Raw genomic sequence first — 15259 nt, 5'->3', positions numbered from 1 at the left:
TTATATATATATATATATATATATATATATATATATATTCATTGTATTAAGCCCGGTTGTGTTATATCGCCATAGTAAATTAAACACAAGTAAACAAACTTTCTGTGCTGTGTATGTTGGATGAAATGAGTTTTTAATTAATTACAAAGTCCTGCCTTTGACTGGTTAAAATAGATGTGGGATAAATAGTAAAGCGACCGCCTCCTTGGTTCGGTGGTTAATTCGTGAACGTAGAACCGAGGGGACCTGGGTTCGATTCCCGGCAAGGACGCACAAAATAATATGTCGCGGTCTGGCAGGACACAGATATCTGATCACCTACTTGTCCATAAAGAAAATCGATCAGTGAAAGAGATGCCCTATGCTCCACTAGGGGACAAGGGACTTCACATTATTTAAATAGTAAAGCATCGGGAGAATATTATTCATTTATTTCTAGGATAATAGAAGGTTTAAAGCATTTATTGTTGCTTAATTATCTTAAGCCAATCTAATTTGCCGGAGGCCCGTTTCCTTTTCCTCACCCGAACCAGTCTATTCCTTCTTTCCAAACCGTCATCCATTCCTTTTCCCTTACCCCAAAAAAGCGGGCAGCGCATTCGCAGAGGATCTACCTTTGCGAATGTTCATGGGCGGTGGTGATCCTTACCATCAAGCGAACCACCAGTTCAGTTGCCCGCTATGACATAAAAAAAATTCATCACAGTTTTTAGATGCGCTAGTATCCCGTCTTCAAGGACTTTCTACCATGACCATTTAATCTGCTCATGTTTTTATTTATTTATGTTCTCTTATTACATTTCTCATGCTTATTTGTATAATATGTTCAAATTCGTAATGATGTCCAAAATAAATGTTTGTCTTCCTTTCTTTCGAAAATCCGAGCCATTTGTTGGTTCAATAAATTTAATTATTCGGCAGAACTTAAAATGATTTGACAATAGCATTTCTAGAACAATAAATGAGGACATTTACAATACAAGTATGACGTCAATGGTCTAGCTGTGCAATCACCTGGATCTGAAATCCGAATCACCACATGGATATTCAAGGTTATATAAATATACAGATTTTTAAAACTACAATAATTAAAATATATTTAATTTCCATACCGCTGAATATTGGCACGATGCTTTGGACCACAAATAAATTAGGCAAACCCAAAGGGAGCCTATAAATTATTGAATATCATGTATTGACTGTATTAGAAATAAAAATATAAATTAATTCAAGGTTATTTAAAGGATATAAGGTTTGCTTTATTATATAATGCAAACAATTCCATATTCTCAATTAGACTATATGTTGCCAAATAAATATATAAGAGTCACTGTTTATATAGTACAATTGTTTATAATAATATTTCGTTTATTCAAAAGAAAACCTCTTTGGTTTTCTTTTCGTGACATATTTATGTACGTACGACTGGGGTTATTATAAAGTCAAGACTAGACAGTAAAATAATCTATATTAATATTATAAAGCTGAAGTGTTTGTTTGTTTGAACGCACTAATCTCAAGAACTACTGGTCTGATTTCAAAAATTCTTTTAGTGTTAGATAGCCTATTTATTGAGGAAGGCTATAGGCTATATATGTACCACGGGCGAAGCCGGGGCGGACAGCTAGTGAGAAATAATTCGTACGAGTGTATAATAGTAAAAACGATTCCTATAATTATTTGATAAAGTTTTCGAAACGTCTCGACGTTTATTAACACAGTAATGAATAAATCGCATGTTTTTATTTTGTAAATTCACATAACTAACACACGAAAGTACTTTGCATGTAAAAGTTTATGAGGTGTTTTTAAAAATAGTTGTTTTTCCAAGAAGTCTGTATTGCAAACTTCGAATATATATTCTTACTAAATTTTCGCCCGCGGCTTCGCCCGCGTAGAATTCGCTTATATCGCGCGACATGGTAAGGAGTATTTTCTTCGCATTAAAAATTATGGCTTGTTCTTTCCCACGTTTAGCTCCATCTTCATACCAAGTTTCATCAAAATCGGTTTGACAATAACGAACTTTCATACAAACTTTCATCCCCTCTTTCAACCCTTTCTACCCTTTTTTCGCGATAAAAAGTATCCTTTGTCATTTCCCAAGTTTTGTTCTATCTTCATACCAAATTCTATCAAAACCGGTTCTGTGGTTTAGGCGTGAAAGCGTAACAGACAGATAGAGTTACTTTCGCATTTATAATATTATAGTAGGAATCTTATTGTTTAACAACGTGTGTGTTCAAATGTACATATTATATCTTAAGAAATTTTGAAATTTCAATGCTATAAAACTAAAAATTAAATATTATATCTTAATAAACCACCGCTGTTTCTCTGCAGTAACAGGCAGCCATTATGAATATTAAATTACATAAATTACACCAACAAAATGAATCAATACAGATCAAATTGTAATCATTTGTTCGAAATTATATGGGGAGAAAAGACAAATCGCGGAATAATTTCCCTCTGATTTTGAACAATTACGCAACACACGACAAATTTTCTCGCAAAATTTCCGAACTTTTAAGGGTGCGGGGGTTGATAATGGTGCATTGTTTCGAGCGATGCCTCTTCTTATTCTAAATAAATATGATTATGATACGAATAATATTTAGGGAAACATATGTTATCTTCGGATCAACGCGGTTTCAATACATTATGTCGATATTTAATTAAAATAATAAATACGAAAGTGTGTTTGTTTGTTTGTCTTACATTTACGTTGTAATGGAGCCTTTTAATGATATAATTTTTGTCTCTGTATATTGCGAGGAAGTGCACGTGCAATTACTCCGAAATTTATAAATTCCGATGGACGACATATTAGAAATGTAACATATAAGACAACTGCTAATTTTCGTTGATCACAAAAGCGAAGCCGCGTGCAATAACTAATATATTAAATGTGAAACTCCGTGTATCTTCATGTCTGTAACGTTATCACAGCGTATGAATATGTAATGAAAATAGTTGTAATCTCAGCATCAAACAAAGAGAATTCAAAAATAAACCATAACTGTGTTGAAATAAAGACGGAAGTACTTATTCGTGGTTTATTAAGCCCCGACACCAAACCGACAGTATGTGTGTCCTGTCTATGTGTGTGTTTCCCTCAATATGGGTATCAAATAAACTTTGACACGTAGCTCGGCAAAGTTTATATTCGTAGTAATAAACTAAGGCAAATTTGAAATCCAAAATGGACGCCACTAGAATGGAGTCCGGGATTTTTAAAAATTGGTCTGCTATGAATAAATCTGTCATTATTAAACAGCTGTTTTTAAATTGCAAAACATATCAACTTAAATTGTATGAAAGATCCGAGTACATCCACATGCCGTTTTTATTCTTTTAATATTTACATATTCTTTAGAACCATTATTACGAAAAAGTTAAAAACAATTCGAATGGCAATTCATATCAATTTAAAACAAAAATCAAGTAAAACTTTTGGCATTTTAGTAAAACTTGTATAATTCCAAATTAGAGCGTTATAACAATAACAATGTATTATGACAGTAAGAAAATATCTATGGTATCAATATAAACCTAAGATATCTATGGTAAATCTATTCCTATAATTCAAAGTTATAGTTTTAGTGTACTAAGATAAAAAGATTGTATAATTTTACATACGTTGATTCCGTTAAAAATTCTTATATATTTTGGCCGCGGTTTCACATGCTTTAAATTCGGAGTAGTTTAATAGATTTATTATACATCATATAAACATTCCTCTCGGATCACTCTATCTATGAAAAAAAACCCCATCAAAATCTGTTCCGTGGCTTCAAAGATTTAAGCATACATCGGGACATAGCGACATAAGGACAGAGCAAGGGACTTTGTTTCATACTATGTAGTGAGAGACCCAAGAAAGTACATTGAATTTATTCCGTTAACGGGAAAAATTCAAATTAATTTTTAATCTCACAATTTTCACGAACTAGGTATGCGTTATTTACCCACGTTTAAAGTTATTTCCGTCTATTTTGAAGGTTGCCTGGTAGAGATCCACACCTAGCGGTAATTCCACCTTTTGCTTATTGTTTTTAAATGTACTGTTTGCTTTTTATGTTCTTATTAGCGATCCGCCCCGGCTTCGCCCGTGCTACATATTATATAACCTATATAGCCTTCCTCAATAAATGGGCTATCTAACACTGAAATAATTTTTCAAATCCGACCAGCAGTTCTTGAGATTAGCGCGTTCAAACAAACAAAGAAACTCTTTAGCTTTATAATATTAGTATAGATTAGCAATAAAGAATTTTCATTTCATAGTAATTTCTTGTGTTTGATTTTACGCGAGTATTATACAGTCTCTCCTGACAGCGCTCGCTGTAAAGTGTTCGAAACGTCGGATTAATAATAAAATGAATAAATCGCGTTTAAAATCCGTTAAAAAGTTTTTAATTTCTAAATTTTCATTTCATTTCATAATATGGGACAGTCTATCTTTATTTAGCCAACGCAGGCGAAGCCGCGGGAGGAAGCCAGTTACATGTATAACGCAAAGAAACCATATAGGTAAATTGGCAGCGTCCCACGTAATTATTTATATAGATTCGCACAGATTTTTGCGTTCATAGTTTTCTTCAATATTTACTTAATTGCGTATGGCGCTGTGCCTTTATTTTTAGATCATTAAATAGAATATTAGGTGCGTCCCACTCCATGAAAGTTATGAGGTAACACTAATAAAAATACAGTCTAATTAACCGCCTTCTTTTGTAGAAGTCGTTTGTAAACGAAAAAGAAACATAGACGTATGTGAGTTCACTTAAGCTATGACAAACAGACAAACAGGCTCATAAGACGTAGGTTGTGCGTAGCGTGTATTTGGTCAGAACTCCGCACACAAGCGTGCGTTTTCCCTCATATCATAGAAAGAGGCCTCATAATTAAGGAAGATTTAATAACTTGAAATATAAAGATTTATTATCTTTAAACATTTATACAGTACAAAGTACAAGAATTTACTCCTCTCTATAGTGTAATTGATAAGATGTTTAATCAGTATAAAATGTTTTTTTATTTAAAAATAGAAGTGTCAAAAATTCTTGATAGTTGACGTTTCGGAAACCTGTCATAGTTGTTTGTGAGTTCATTGTGCGTCAATTTGTATTTTCGTTGAATGGCAATTGATAATTAATTATTTTCATTTAAAGGAGATTGAATTAAAGATAAAAGTACGTTATTATAAAGTTAAAGAATCAATAATGTTAACTTATTTTATTCATCTCGTTGATCCTAAAACGTTTTAAACGTTTTAGAAAAAATCGATGTAATTTAGAAACCCATAGATACAATATTTCTATAATTTACCAGTTACAATGGGGATTTATTATTTCAATGACAGTGAGTTTCTCTCAGGAATAAAAATTTCGGAAGTTGTTACCAAAAGTTCGTTGATTTATTTCGTTTTAAATGATTGTCATGTTTTTAATTCTCAAGATAAAAGATCGTATTGTCTGGTACTGAACTTTACGTAGAATAAAAAAAAATTTGATATAAATGAAAAATACTGTGTACTTAGGGAAGTGCTGGATCTCAACCTGGTTGTTTGATAAGCGAAGATGATTCGTATGTGCGGTCTTCCCTAGAGGATACCAGTGTTTTATTTTCGTTTTATGTACATATAAAAAACCTATGACCACATTAATCATTATGTTTATTTATTTATTAATATCATCTTTATTGCACACAAAAAAGTTTTAACAAAAACAGTATCAGACGCAAAAGACGGCTTTATTGCCCAATAGCAATTTCTTCCAAGCAATCCACGCCAAGTAAAATGTGATACAATTTTAATCAGGAATATAGAGTGCACGGTAAAAAGAACATAACAACTAAGTATAATACACAAAAGAACAAAATAATCCAAAAAAGCTTCCAAAAAATATGAAAATAAACCCACACACACCTGCATAAAATTGAGAGCATTTAAAATAAAACTAAACCGTCACAAAAAAAATCAACTGAATGGATTATGTTTTCAAAAGGTTACTTTACTTTATGATAAATATTATCCTTAGTTATCTATAATACTTCATACCGAATATTATAGCGAAGATAAGACCTTAACTCTTAGATAATAACCTTAACTCTTATATTTTCCTTGAAGGAAATTTAAAGATTGATAATTTTAAAATGGTTATCATATTCAACTAGTTTTGGTTTTGTTTTAATTTGTCTATTCGAGGTTTCTGAGAGATTTCTCTATACACTAGCTATAATACCACCGAGGCTTCGTTTTTGGGTCATAAATAAAGTACATATAGTTTTTATCGTGATAATACCGGAACCAGAATTATGCGGGCAAAAGCCCGAAGCTATCTTTTCCTTTAGCAACTACGCGATCAAAATAAATTCCAATTACGTATCCATGTAATTAACTTTTATCTATAACTAGACATTCGTCCCGGCTCCGCTCGGATATCAAAATTCCTATTTTATACCAAGGGAGCATTTAATCGGCATAAAAAGTATCCTATCACCCAAGTCAGTCCATACCCTGTGTCTATAACAAATTTCATGAGAAACCGGTCAGTAGTTTCAGCGTGATTGAAAATTAAAATTAGTGTGATTTAATACCATTTTATTACCAGTAATTAAAATAAATGTGGGTTACCTGGAAGAGATCACTCTTTAGTGATAAGGTCGCCTTCTGTGCTGGTATAGTTTTAAGTTTTTATATTTAAGGTTTATTTGTATACCAGTACAATAAAGTGTTAAATAAATAAATAAATAAAATATACATGAAACCACAATGCCCGTCCCAACGAACAAACAAATAAAAAGCCCAGACATCTTTTAAAGTTGCGTAGTGAAATTTATCATCATTTTATATATTGGAGTGTCTTGGTTAAGATTAATAGTCATAGTAAGAAGTAAGATAGTTATTTGTACTAAGGACTAAATATCGCATGGTGCCTCTGTCTAGGATTAAGATAGATGAGTCATATAAAAAGTTATATTATTAACTTCCACAACTTTTAATATTCAGTGCCTACTTAAGGGAACTTCTCTCTTGAGTTGTTACGTAATTTGCCAACCTTACATCGTCTAGTGACCCTATCAATATCTATTAATTTCATTTGTTATGTTTTATGTAAATAAATTGTCTTCGAATGGTAAAACATTGCCAAATATCACAAAAATCAGTCTAGTTGTTATCACGTGAAAGTATAAAAAATACATTAATTGTTATAAACTTAATTAGTAAAACTAGCTATTCGCCCCGGATCCACCCGTGGTATCTATATACCACTCAATGTAATGGCAGCTTTCTAATGGTGAAAGAATTTATGAAATCGATTCAGGCGTGAAAAAGGGAATTAGGGATTCATTTATATATATACAGATAACGATAATAATCCTTCCCAGTCCATTCCCTCATTACCATCTTCAATCCTTGGGGCCACCGGCCTTGGGGCATTGATCTGAAAGGAAGGCTGTAGGTATCATCACGCTTCGACCATAAATATTTCAAAAATCTGTCAAGTGCGAGTCAATTAAAACAATTTATCACCCATCCAATTTATGACCCTGTCAACCGTTACTTAACCTCGATTTTTTGTTATATAAAAATACATCATCTGTTAAAAATTTTAAATTGTCGAACAGTGATAGACGGACAGACAGACAAACAGACGGAAAGCGAAGTCTTTGTAGTGGGGTTCCTTTTTATCCTATGAGAACGAATCCTCAAAAATAGGATAAAATATTTACTATCCTATAATACAGGATATTAGACAAGGTTTCGTGGACCAGTAATTATAATAACATCTAAAAGAATAAGTACTTTACAATAAAGGGTTGAATAATTCACTGATTAGTAATTTTAATAAAACAATAAATACAACTATTCGCTAACAAATTATTTTTCTCCCTTACTTTTTGAAAGGGCCATTCCACGAAAATAAGGAGCTTATTTAAAAACTTGCGTCTTTAAATTCCCTTTTAATAAATTAATGTTGTTTAGCGCAAACGGTTGTAAAGTTATATTGTTTTTAAAATTGTATTGCCTGAAGGTAGTTCATGCCAATTTTACTTGATTTAGTTTCGTTTTCATGTAAAACGACAAACTACAAAGGTTTCTCCAATTCCAGGTATACAGATACATAACCTGTAAAAAATTTCAACTAAAAACTGTCCAACATTGCTAGAGGTACATACAAACAGACAAACTGCAAACTTCAAAGGTAACTAGTATCGTAGACTAATACAATACTGCCGATAGTACCTAGGTAGTCTAGAAAAATAATTGGTACCTACAACAGTTGGTAAGCTTTTCCTTGCCTATATAGTACTATATTTTGTTATAGTAATTAATTAAATACCCGGCCAGCTTCGTGTCGCCATATTGTTTTCCTTTAATTCTCTTTTAAGTTTTCATCTTACGGCCTACCATAAAGTCTTAAAGCAGTACTAATTCCATTGTGAAAAAGTGATGGCGCTAACGACCTATATAGTCTCTCAGTCTTTTTCCTACACTGCTATTACATCTTTTAAGACGTTGAATATTATGTCCACGGGCTGAAGATCTCTCTGTAACATTCACTTTTTATTTTATGAGATTTAAAAAATGATATAGAGAAAGTCATTTCGCCCTCTTTAATATTAAACTTGTCCTGAATCCAATTTGGTGCATACAATCGAAAGTTATGCAGTTATGCGTGTGCCTACATATATTTCGTTGATTCTTTTTTATTTATCTAGATTATAAGTATAAACAATACAACTTATATACAATATTGTCCCAAACATACGACCAATTAATAAAATTGACAGGTTAACAGAAACAGGAAGCTCAACGGAAATTAATTTTAATATTAGGAACCACTTCAAATGAAAGGGATTCTAAGGTACTTTAAAAATTATTGCTACTGGCATTGTTTGTCTTTATATCGTTTTGTTTTCGACAATTGTTTCAAAAACGGTGTCTCTATTTTGTTTGAAACATTTAGAAGACCACTTCAAAGCGTATAATTGTACGTATATTTGTCCAACCTTTCTATTTATATCGGTATTTTACGTAATCCTTTTAACACGGAAAATAAATTTAATCATTAATGAGGAAGTTTTTACTACATAATTCTTTTCTACAATAAAGGTCATTGACACGAAAATCGTGATACTTTTTTTTTCTCTCTTCAAGATATGGATACAGCAAAGTGTAAATAGAGTATTATGATAGTGACTACTGCCTGAGAGGCCGATTTCTATAGATGGATCTACCCTAATATAAAAGATTTTTATTTTAAGACTGTAAAGAATAAACGCAAAGTTACTAGAACGATTAAATACTCTCTTTTCATTAGCAGTTATACTAGGAACTTATTTCTTGTATGGAGGCCGGCGTTGGCGCCTGTGCCACAGCTAATTTAAGTTTTTATGGGTGTCATGGGTAATTTAGTTTAAGCACACTATGTTCTTTTGTACTTAATAAACGCGTCTTAAACGTGGGAGGCGAGCACGCTTCGGCATGAATTGGGCCAGCTCGCACCGGGGTAGCACACCCCACAGAAGTCCGGCGTATAATAGTAGTATGTTATTGTGTTTCGTTCGGTAAATGCGGGAGCGAGAGGCCCATATCCGTTTCCTTATCCTGCCGAATCCTTTTCTTTATTCCTCTAATTAATCCTTTCTTAATCTTTTTCCACTTTAAAGTCGCCAATTCAATTCGCGCAAGGTCTACCATAGCCCACGATTACAAAAAAAAACTATTTTGAACTTTTTTCGAATATTATGTTATCAAAAAATTTGAGATCCCTACCTCAAGTAGGACAATAGATATCAAATCTTACCGACAAGTCACTATAACGTGCTTATGAGAGGTTTGTAAATTAGGAATGGTTTGTATAGAAAACACAAGGAGCATACAAGCGTGGCAGGAAACTGCGTGGTTCAAATTAAGTCATACGGTTATATCAAATAAATCAGCTCATTCGTCAATATGTTCGGGACAACACGTTGTCATGGGTAGGCAATTTTACCCGGCCTTTTACGAGGATCCATTGTCGTTACTGTAGCATCGCTATTATGGCTTGATAAGGGAATGACCTGAAATTCCCCGACTTAAGAGTTAGCAAATGTATAGGTGTGTGGGATGGGATTTTATGTACTGATTGTGGCACTGATCCTTTGATAAGTACGAAGTTTGAATTAAATCTGTCTAATGAAATTGGGTCAAAATCGAGTCCAAAGGAGTCGGTTATGTGTGATACATGTGACGATGTGGAGTAATACAAACGTGTTGAATACAAAGATAGGCAAATTTTCAACTGACTTCAAAAAAAGAGGTTATCAATTCGACTGTATTTCATTTGCTTAGTTACTTTAGAACTTTTGATTGGATGAACCGATTTTCATGATATTGAGTTTTTTTACGTCCTATCAATAGGCGATTGTAATTCTAGTTGTTTAGAATACGTTCGATTTGAAATTTCTTTTTAATAGAAATAATACTGCGTCTAAAGGGATCCGAAAGTCCACTTATCACATGCGAGAATCGACTAAAATCGTCAATAATTCCAACAATTAAATTACAACTGAAAATTAGCATAGCATTGAAATCGGCCAGTTCAAATGCAAATTGTATTTAATTAACATTTTACTGCGTAATTGCTTGCTGATTATCATAAACATAAACATATTAAAGCAATGGAAACCTAATATAAATAGTATATAGAGTTGTTCGCCCCGGCTTCGCTCGTGGTATATATATGCAGCCTATAGCACACATTGGTCACGTAAACATCCAACTGTGAAAGAACTTTTGAATTCGGTTCAGTATTTTTGAGATTTGTTAAGTTTTTGGTGCTAGCTTGTTCCCGTTCCGATAAAAACCGCCTATATCGTCGGGTATCAAACTATCGGAGTTCCAAATTTCATCTAAATCGGTAAAACAGTTTAGTCATGCAAAATATACAGACAAGCCGATAGAGCTACTTGCGCATAATTATAATGTAAGTAAAGATTAGCACAATATTTTGCCAGAATGGAGTTGTATGCAAAAAAAAGGAGACAATATTATTTATTTCCCCCATACATTTTGTAGTGGTTTTATCGGTCTTTCATGAAGAAGTTTCTGGAATTTCGACTACATAATTCTTAACAATATTTGTTTTCTATAAAAAGCGGTGGCTGTCTCCCCTGAGAGGGAGGTACCAACCACTCCAGCTTTTATAATGACACCAATTGTCAAACACAAAATCACAAAACAAAAAAATACAGTCGAATTGACCTATTTCGTTTTTGGGAACGTCGGTTAAAAACTAACATAAAACCGTCCTCAAATGTGTTTGATAAAAAGCTTATCAGTATTACTTTAAGGTGTATTTACAAGACGTATTAACGGATAAATAATAAGACCTGATTGTGGTTGTAAAATAAATTCAACCTTATTCGCATGACATAAATTTGCATTTAGAAAGCGCTAAAACTCCACGTCGTTCGTCGCCGATTGTCTCATGTTGTTATTAATGTCTATTCTTTAATTTCCCTTAATTTCCTGTTAATTATAGGACTAAACCAATTATGACCTTATGACAGTTAACTTAGGGTTGTTTTTTCTTTGCCTGTGGCTTTACCCACGTTTGAATAGAAAATCAAGTTTCTCGAGTTCGTCTGAAGCCACAAAAAAATGTCATTAAAATCGTCTAGCCGTTTAGGCGGAATTCACTGAACTTTTAAAGAAATATAATTAGCTAAAATAGACATTTTCTTAATGTACAAAAAGATAATGAAATGTAAGTATAATGTCAGTTATTTCTAAACATCTGAAAATGCATTTTTTTATTTACTTTTTGTATAGTTTACGTTCAAAAATTACTTCAATTTCGCCTTTCTAAAGGACCAATTTTTTTCTACTATTATGAAATTTGACACAGCTGACAGTATTGTATACATTTTCCTTACAAAAGCATTATAGCTATACTAGGTAACCCGGCACACCCTGCTCTGCCTTACTGTCATCATGTAATGGTATGAAAAATAGATGTTGACCGATTCTCAGCTCTACTCGATACGTGCATAAAATTTCACGACAATCGATCCAACCGTTTCGGAGTTTGGGACGAACATGCGAAACGAGAATTTTATATATTTGAAGATTTATGATGCGAACCTATTAGTTATTAGTCTACTTAAAATTTAAGCAGCGTCTGCTGTTTGTTCGTATCTTAGCATTAATTCAGCCCTGCATGTAAAGTGAGCTTCATCACATTTGTTGAACGTTTAATTATAATTTTAAAGTCTCTTTGAGAGCAGATTCGTGTTCTGACGTTTAATTATTTTACATATTAACAGTATAATATTTTAAAATGTTCTTTGTACGCTGTGTTAGAGCTTAGAGGTAATATATAGAATGGTATAGCAGAATACACTAGCTATTTGATGTGAAGATGCGTATTAAGTTATATATAGTAAATAATCGAAATGGGACAAGAGTCGGACTTGCGATAAGGGTTCTGTACAAATAAGATAAAAAATGGTCATCATCTTTATTACTTGTTTGTATAGCATAATACATCATCTCTAAAAATTTTAATAACTGTCTTACTATCTCAGTTCATAAAACAGGCCTGAGCTTGGTGGTAAAGGTATTAAACACAAAATAAACATTCGAATTCAGAACCTCCTTTTATGTCTGTTAAAATTTACGAACGTAACTCGACTTTGGAATTAGTGAAAACAAACATTCCAAGTTTTAATAAGAAACCGTTAAATTTTTGCTCAAGAATTTATAACACAATTATTTTCTTTGTAGCTATAAAGCTGAATTACTTTGTAGTTTTTATTAATATAAGCCAACGTAAAAGTCATTGCTTGGTACCCATTATATTCATTATCTATCTATATGTATGCATATAAACATTCAAGGACTGTAAACGCTCATAGTGAAATATTAACTCATATCATAACGCGTTGTGGTCATAATTTCGTGGTGTGGTCACAGAATCCTATTTCACTACATATTATAAAACAAAATCACTATCCGTATATATATGTTTAGATCCTTATTACGAAACAGATTTTGATGGAGCTTTTTTTAATAATAACCATTAAACTTCTTGGAATTTAACGCGTGCGAAGCCGCGTGCAAGCTAGTGTGTTATAAACGCGAAAGTTTATCAGTATAGATGTTAACTCTTTCACACGAAAATAGCTTATTACATCTGTGTGAAATTTCTTAAGGTGATAGATTATAGTCTGGATTATCACATGGGAAATAAAGAAAAGAAAGAAAAAACTTTTATATAATATAAACTTTATTCCATCTTAAAAGTACCTAGGTTACTTTAACCCGAGTACCTGATAGTCGTTGTGGTTCTATTGAAAACGCTTAAAACGTGTTGTGTCTATGAAGAATGGCCCATTGATATGTTTTTGCTCCCAGAAATTTCGGTGTTTTCATTCATATCTTATGAACATATTTTATTTTTTGAAACCAGAATGGGCGACGTAATAGAGTAAAAATTACTACTGAAATTTAATAACGTATAATAACGTATAATTCGAAACTATAACATTATTTATACGATTTAACTAGCAATCTAATATTCTGTCAATCGTGAAGTTTGGGTGTGTTACAATACAAACAATCACCTTATGTCTTCCACAAACCTCCGCCCACGCCCTCTTCAAAACATTGTCTAATTAACTTTACCAAATAAATATAACTATATGTATCGCTGTAGATTATTAAATTATTAAATTACTACCTTTGCGAATGTTTATGGGCGGTGGTGATCGCTTACCATCAGGCGAACCACCAGCTCAGCTGCCCGCTATGACATAAAAAAAAAAAATTAAAGTTTTTGTTTTCAAAATTACGATGCTCAATTTATAAAATAACTATCGGTTCATCCTGGCTTCGCCCAAGTGGCGTGTAGCACTCTGGAATCACGCACAAATCTAACGGCACTGTTTTAAATAATTTTTGAAATCGGCCCAGTAGTTCTTGAGATTTGTTCGTTCAAGCAAACAAAATCCTAAGCTATATTTATATTATAAATTAAATACTTGCCTAGATTTCACATAAGGTAACGTTGATATTGGGTTTAAACTTTCAATGAGTTTAGTGTTTAGGTTAGCTCAAACCTAGTGTTTTGTTTTTTTTTTTTTTATGGGCTAGCGCCCCGGCTCCACCCTTATTTCATTCTATAAGAACTCATTTGTGGCATAACAAAAATTGGCCAAATAAAGATTGAAAAGGAATGAGTGATGCAAAAGGAAGTTTTATATATATAAAAACATCTATTAAACTACTCCGAATTTAACGCGAGCGAAGCCGCGGGCAAACGCTGGTAAGTAATAAATATTTTTCTCTCTTTCTAACTCGAGTCTCTTTTCTCTCTCTCAGCGTCCGTGGCAAGAATCACCAAGTTCCTGGGCAAATCTGGTATCCCAGTTCTCACTACTGGCGGCTTCACCTTCGACTTCGTGAAGAGCAAGCAGTCCTGCAAGGACGAATACTACATGTTGGTTAGGACCAGCCCTTTGGGGTTTAAGGACATGGCCTATTTCATCATCGATGTTATGAGACAGTAAGTGTCATAGTAAGTGTGGTTAATAACATTCGTGGCCGATTTCATAGCTACTGGTTGTGTTCTGTTTAGCTATTTCTCAGTTAAAATGGTAAATAATCTATGGAAATATACGAAAGTGTAAAATACGCTATCAGCGAGCGGTGAAACCGTACGGTGTAATAAATGCCCAGAGAACATGCTAGAATTTTCCACATTGAGACAAATTGTGAAAATTACTTGAACGTCTCGCTTGCTATAAGTATAATAAAATGGATCACTCACTAAATTCTAAAACGTTCAATGTCTTAAACCAATCGCGCGACTTTCGAATATAATTATCTATTGTCGAGACAAAAAGTAGCTTAGAACTCTTGCCTAAATTCAAGCTAACTTTATTTTTATCAAAAATATACATTAAATGGGAACAATCGCAAATATTTGAAATTTACTCAAAGTTCTATAGTCTGTTGTATGTATGTTCTCAAGTCTCTAAATTCAGGCAGGATTGAAATTGAACTTATGGGAAGTATTTTGATACAATAGAAGCAATTATAACAGTGGGATAATCCCGTAGTTCCAATGGATTTTGGTGACAGTATAGACATAATATATTGATATTTGCTTTACACTTCAGATCTGCCTCAAAACAATAGAAAACTATAACCTATGTTACTGAAAATAATGAAGCTTTCTCCTTAAAAACTTTACGAACAGAA

The 15259-nt window shown here is 32.9% G+C and overlaps 1 protein-coding gene across 1 annotated transcript in view; it reads left to right on the top strand.

Annotated features, from left to right (window-relative positions):
- The window catches only part of LOC119829181, a 26917-nt gene extending 12352 nt beyond the window's left edge, over positions 1-14565 (top strand). The window contains exon 3 of the mRNA XM_038351583.1: positions 14378-14565. Within this exon, the coding sequence (XP_038207511.1) occupies positions 14378-14565 (188 nt within the window). The remainder of the gene's footprint in view (positions 1-14377) is intronic.
- The last annotated feature ends 694 nt before the right edge of the window (positions 14566-15259 follow it).

The sequence above is a fragment of the Zerene cesonia genome, chromosome 9 (assembly GCF_012273895.1).
Source record: "Zerene cesonia ecotype Mississippi chromosome 9, Zerene_cesonia_1.1, whole genome shotgun sequence".
NCBI classification, from domain to species: Eukaryota; Metazoa; Arthropoda; class Insecta; order Lepidoptera; family Pieridae; genus Zerene; species Zerene cesonia.
Note: the sequence above shows the minus strand (reverse complement) of the source record. Positions and strands in the feature narration are given on the sequence as shown.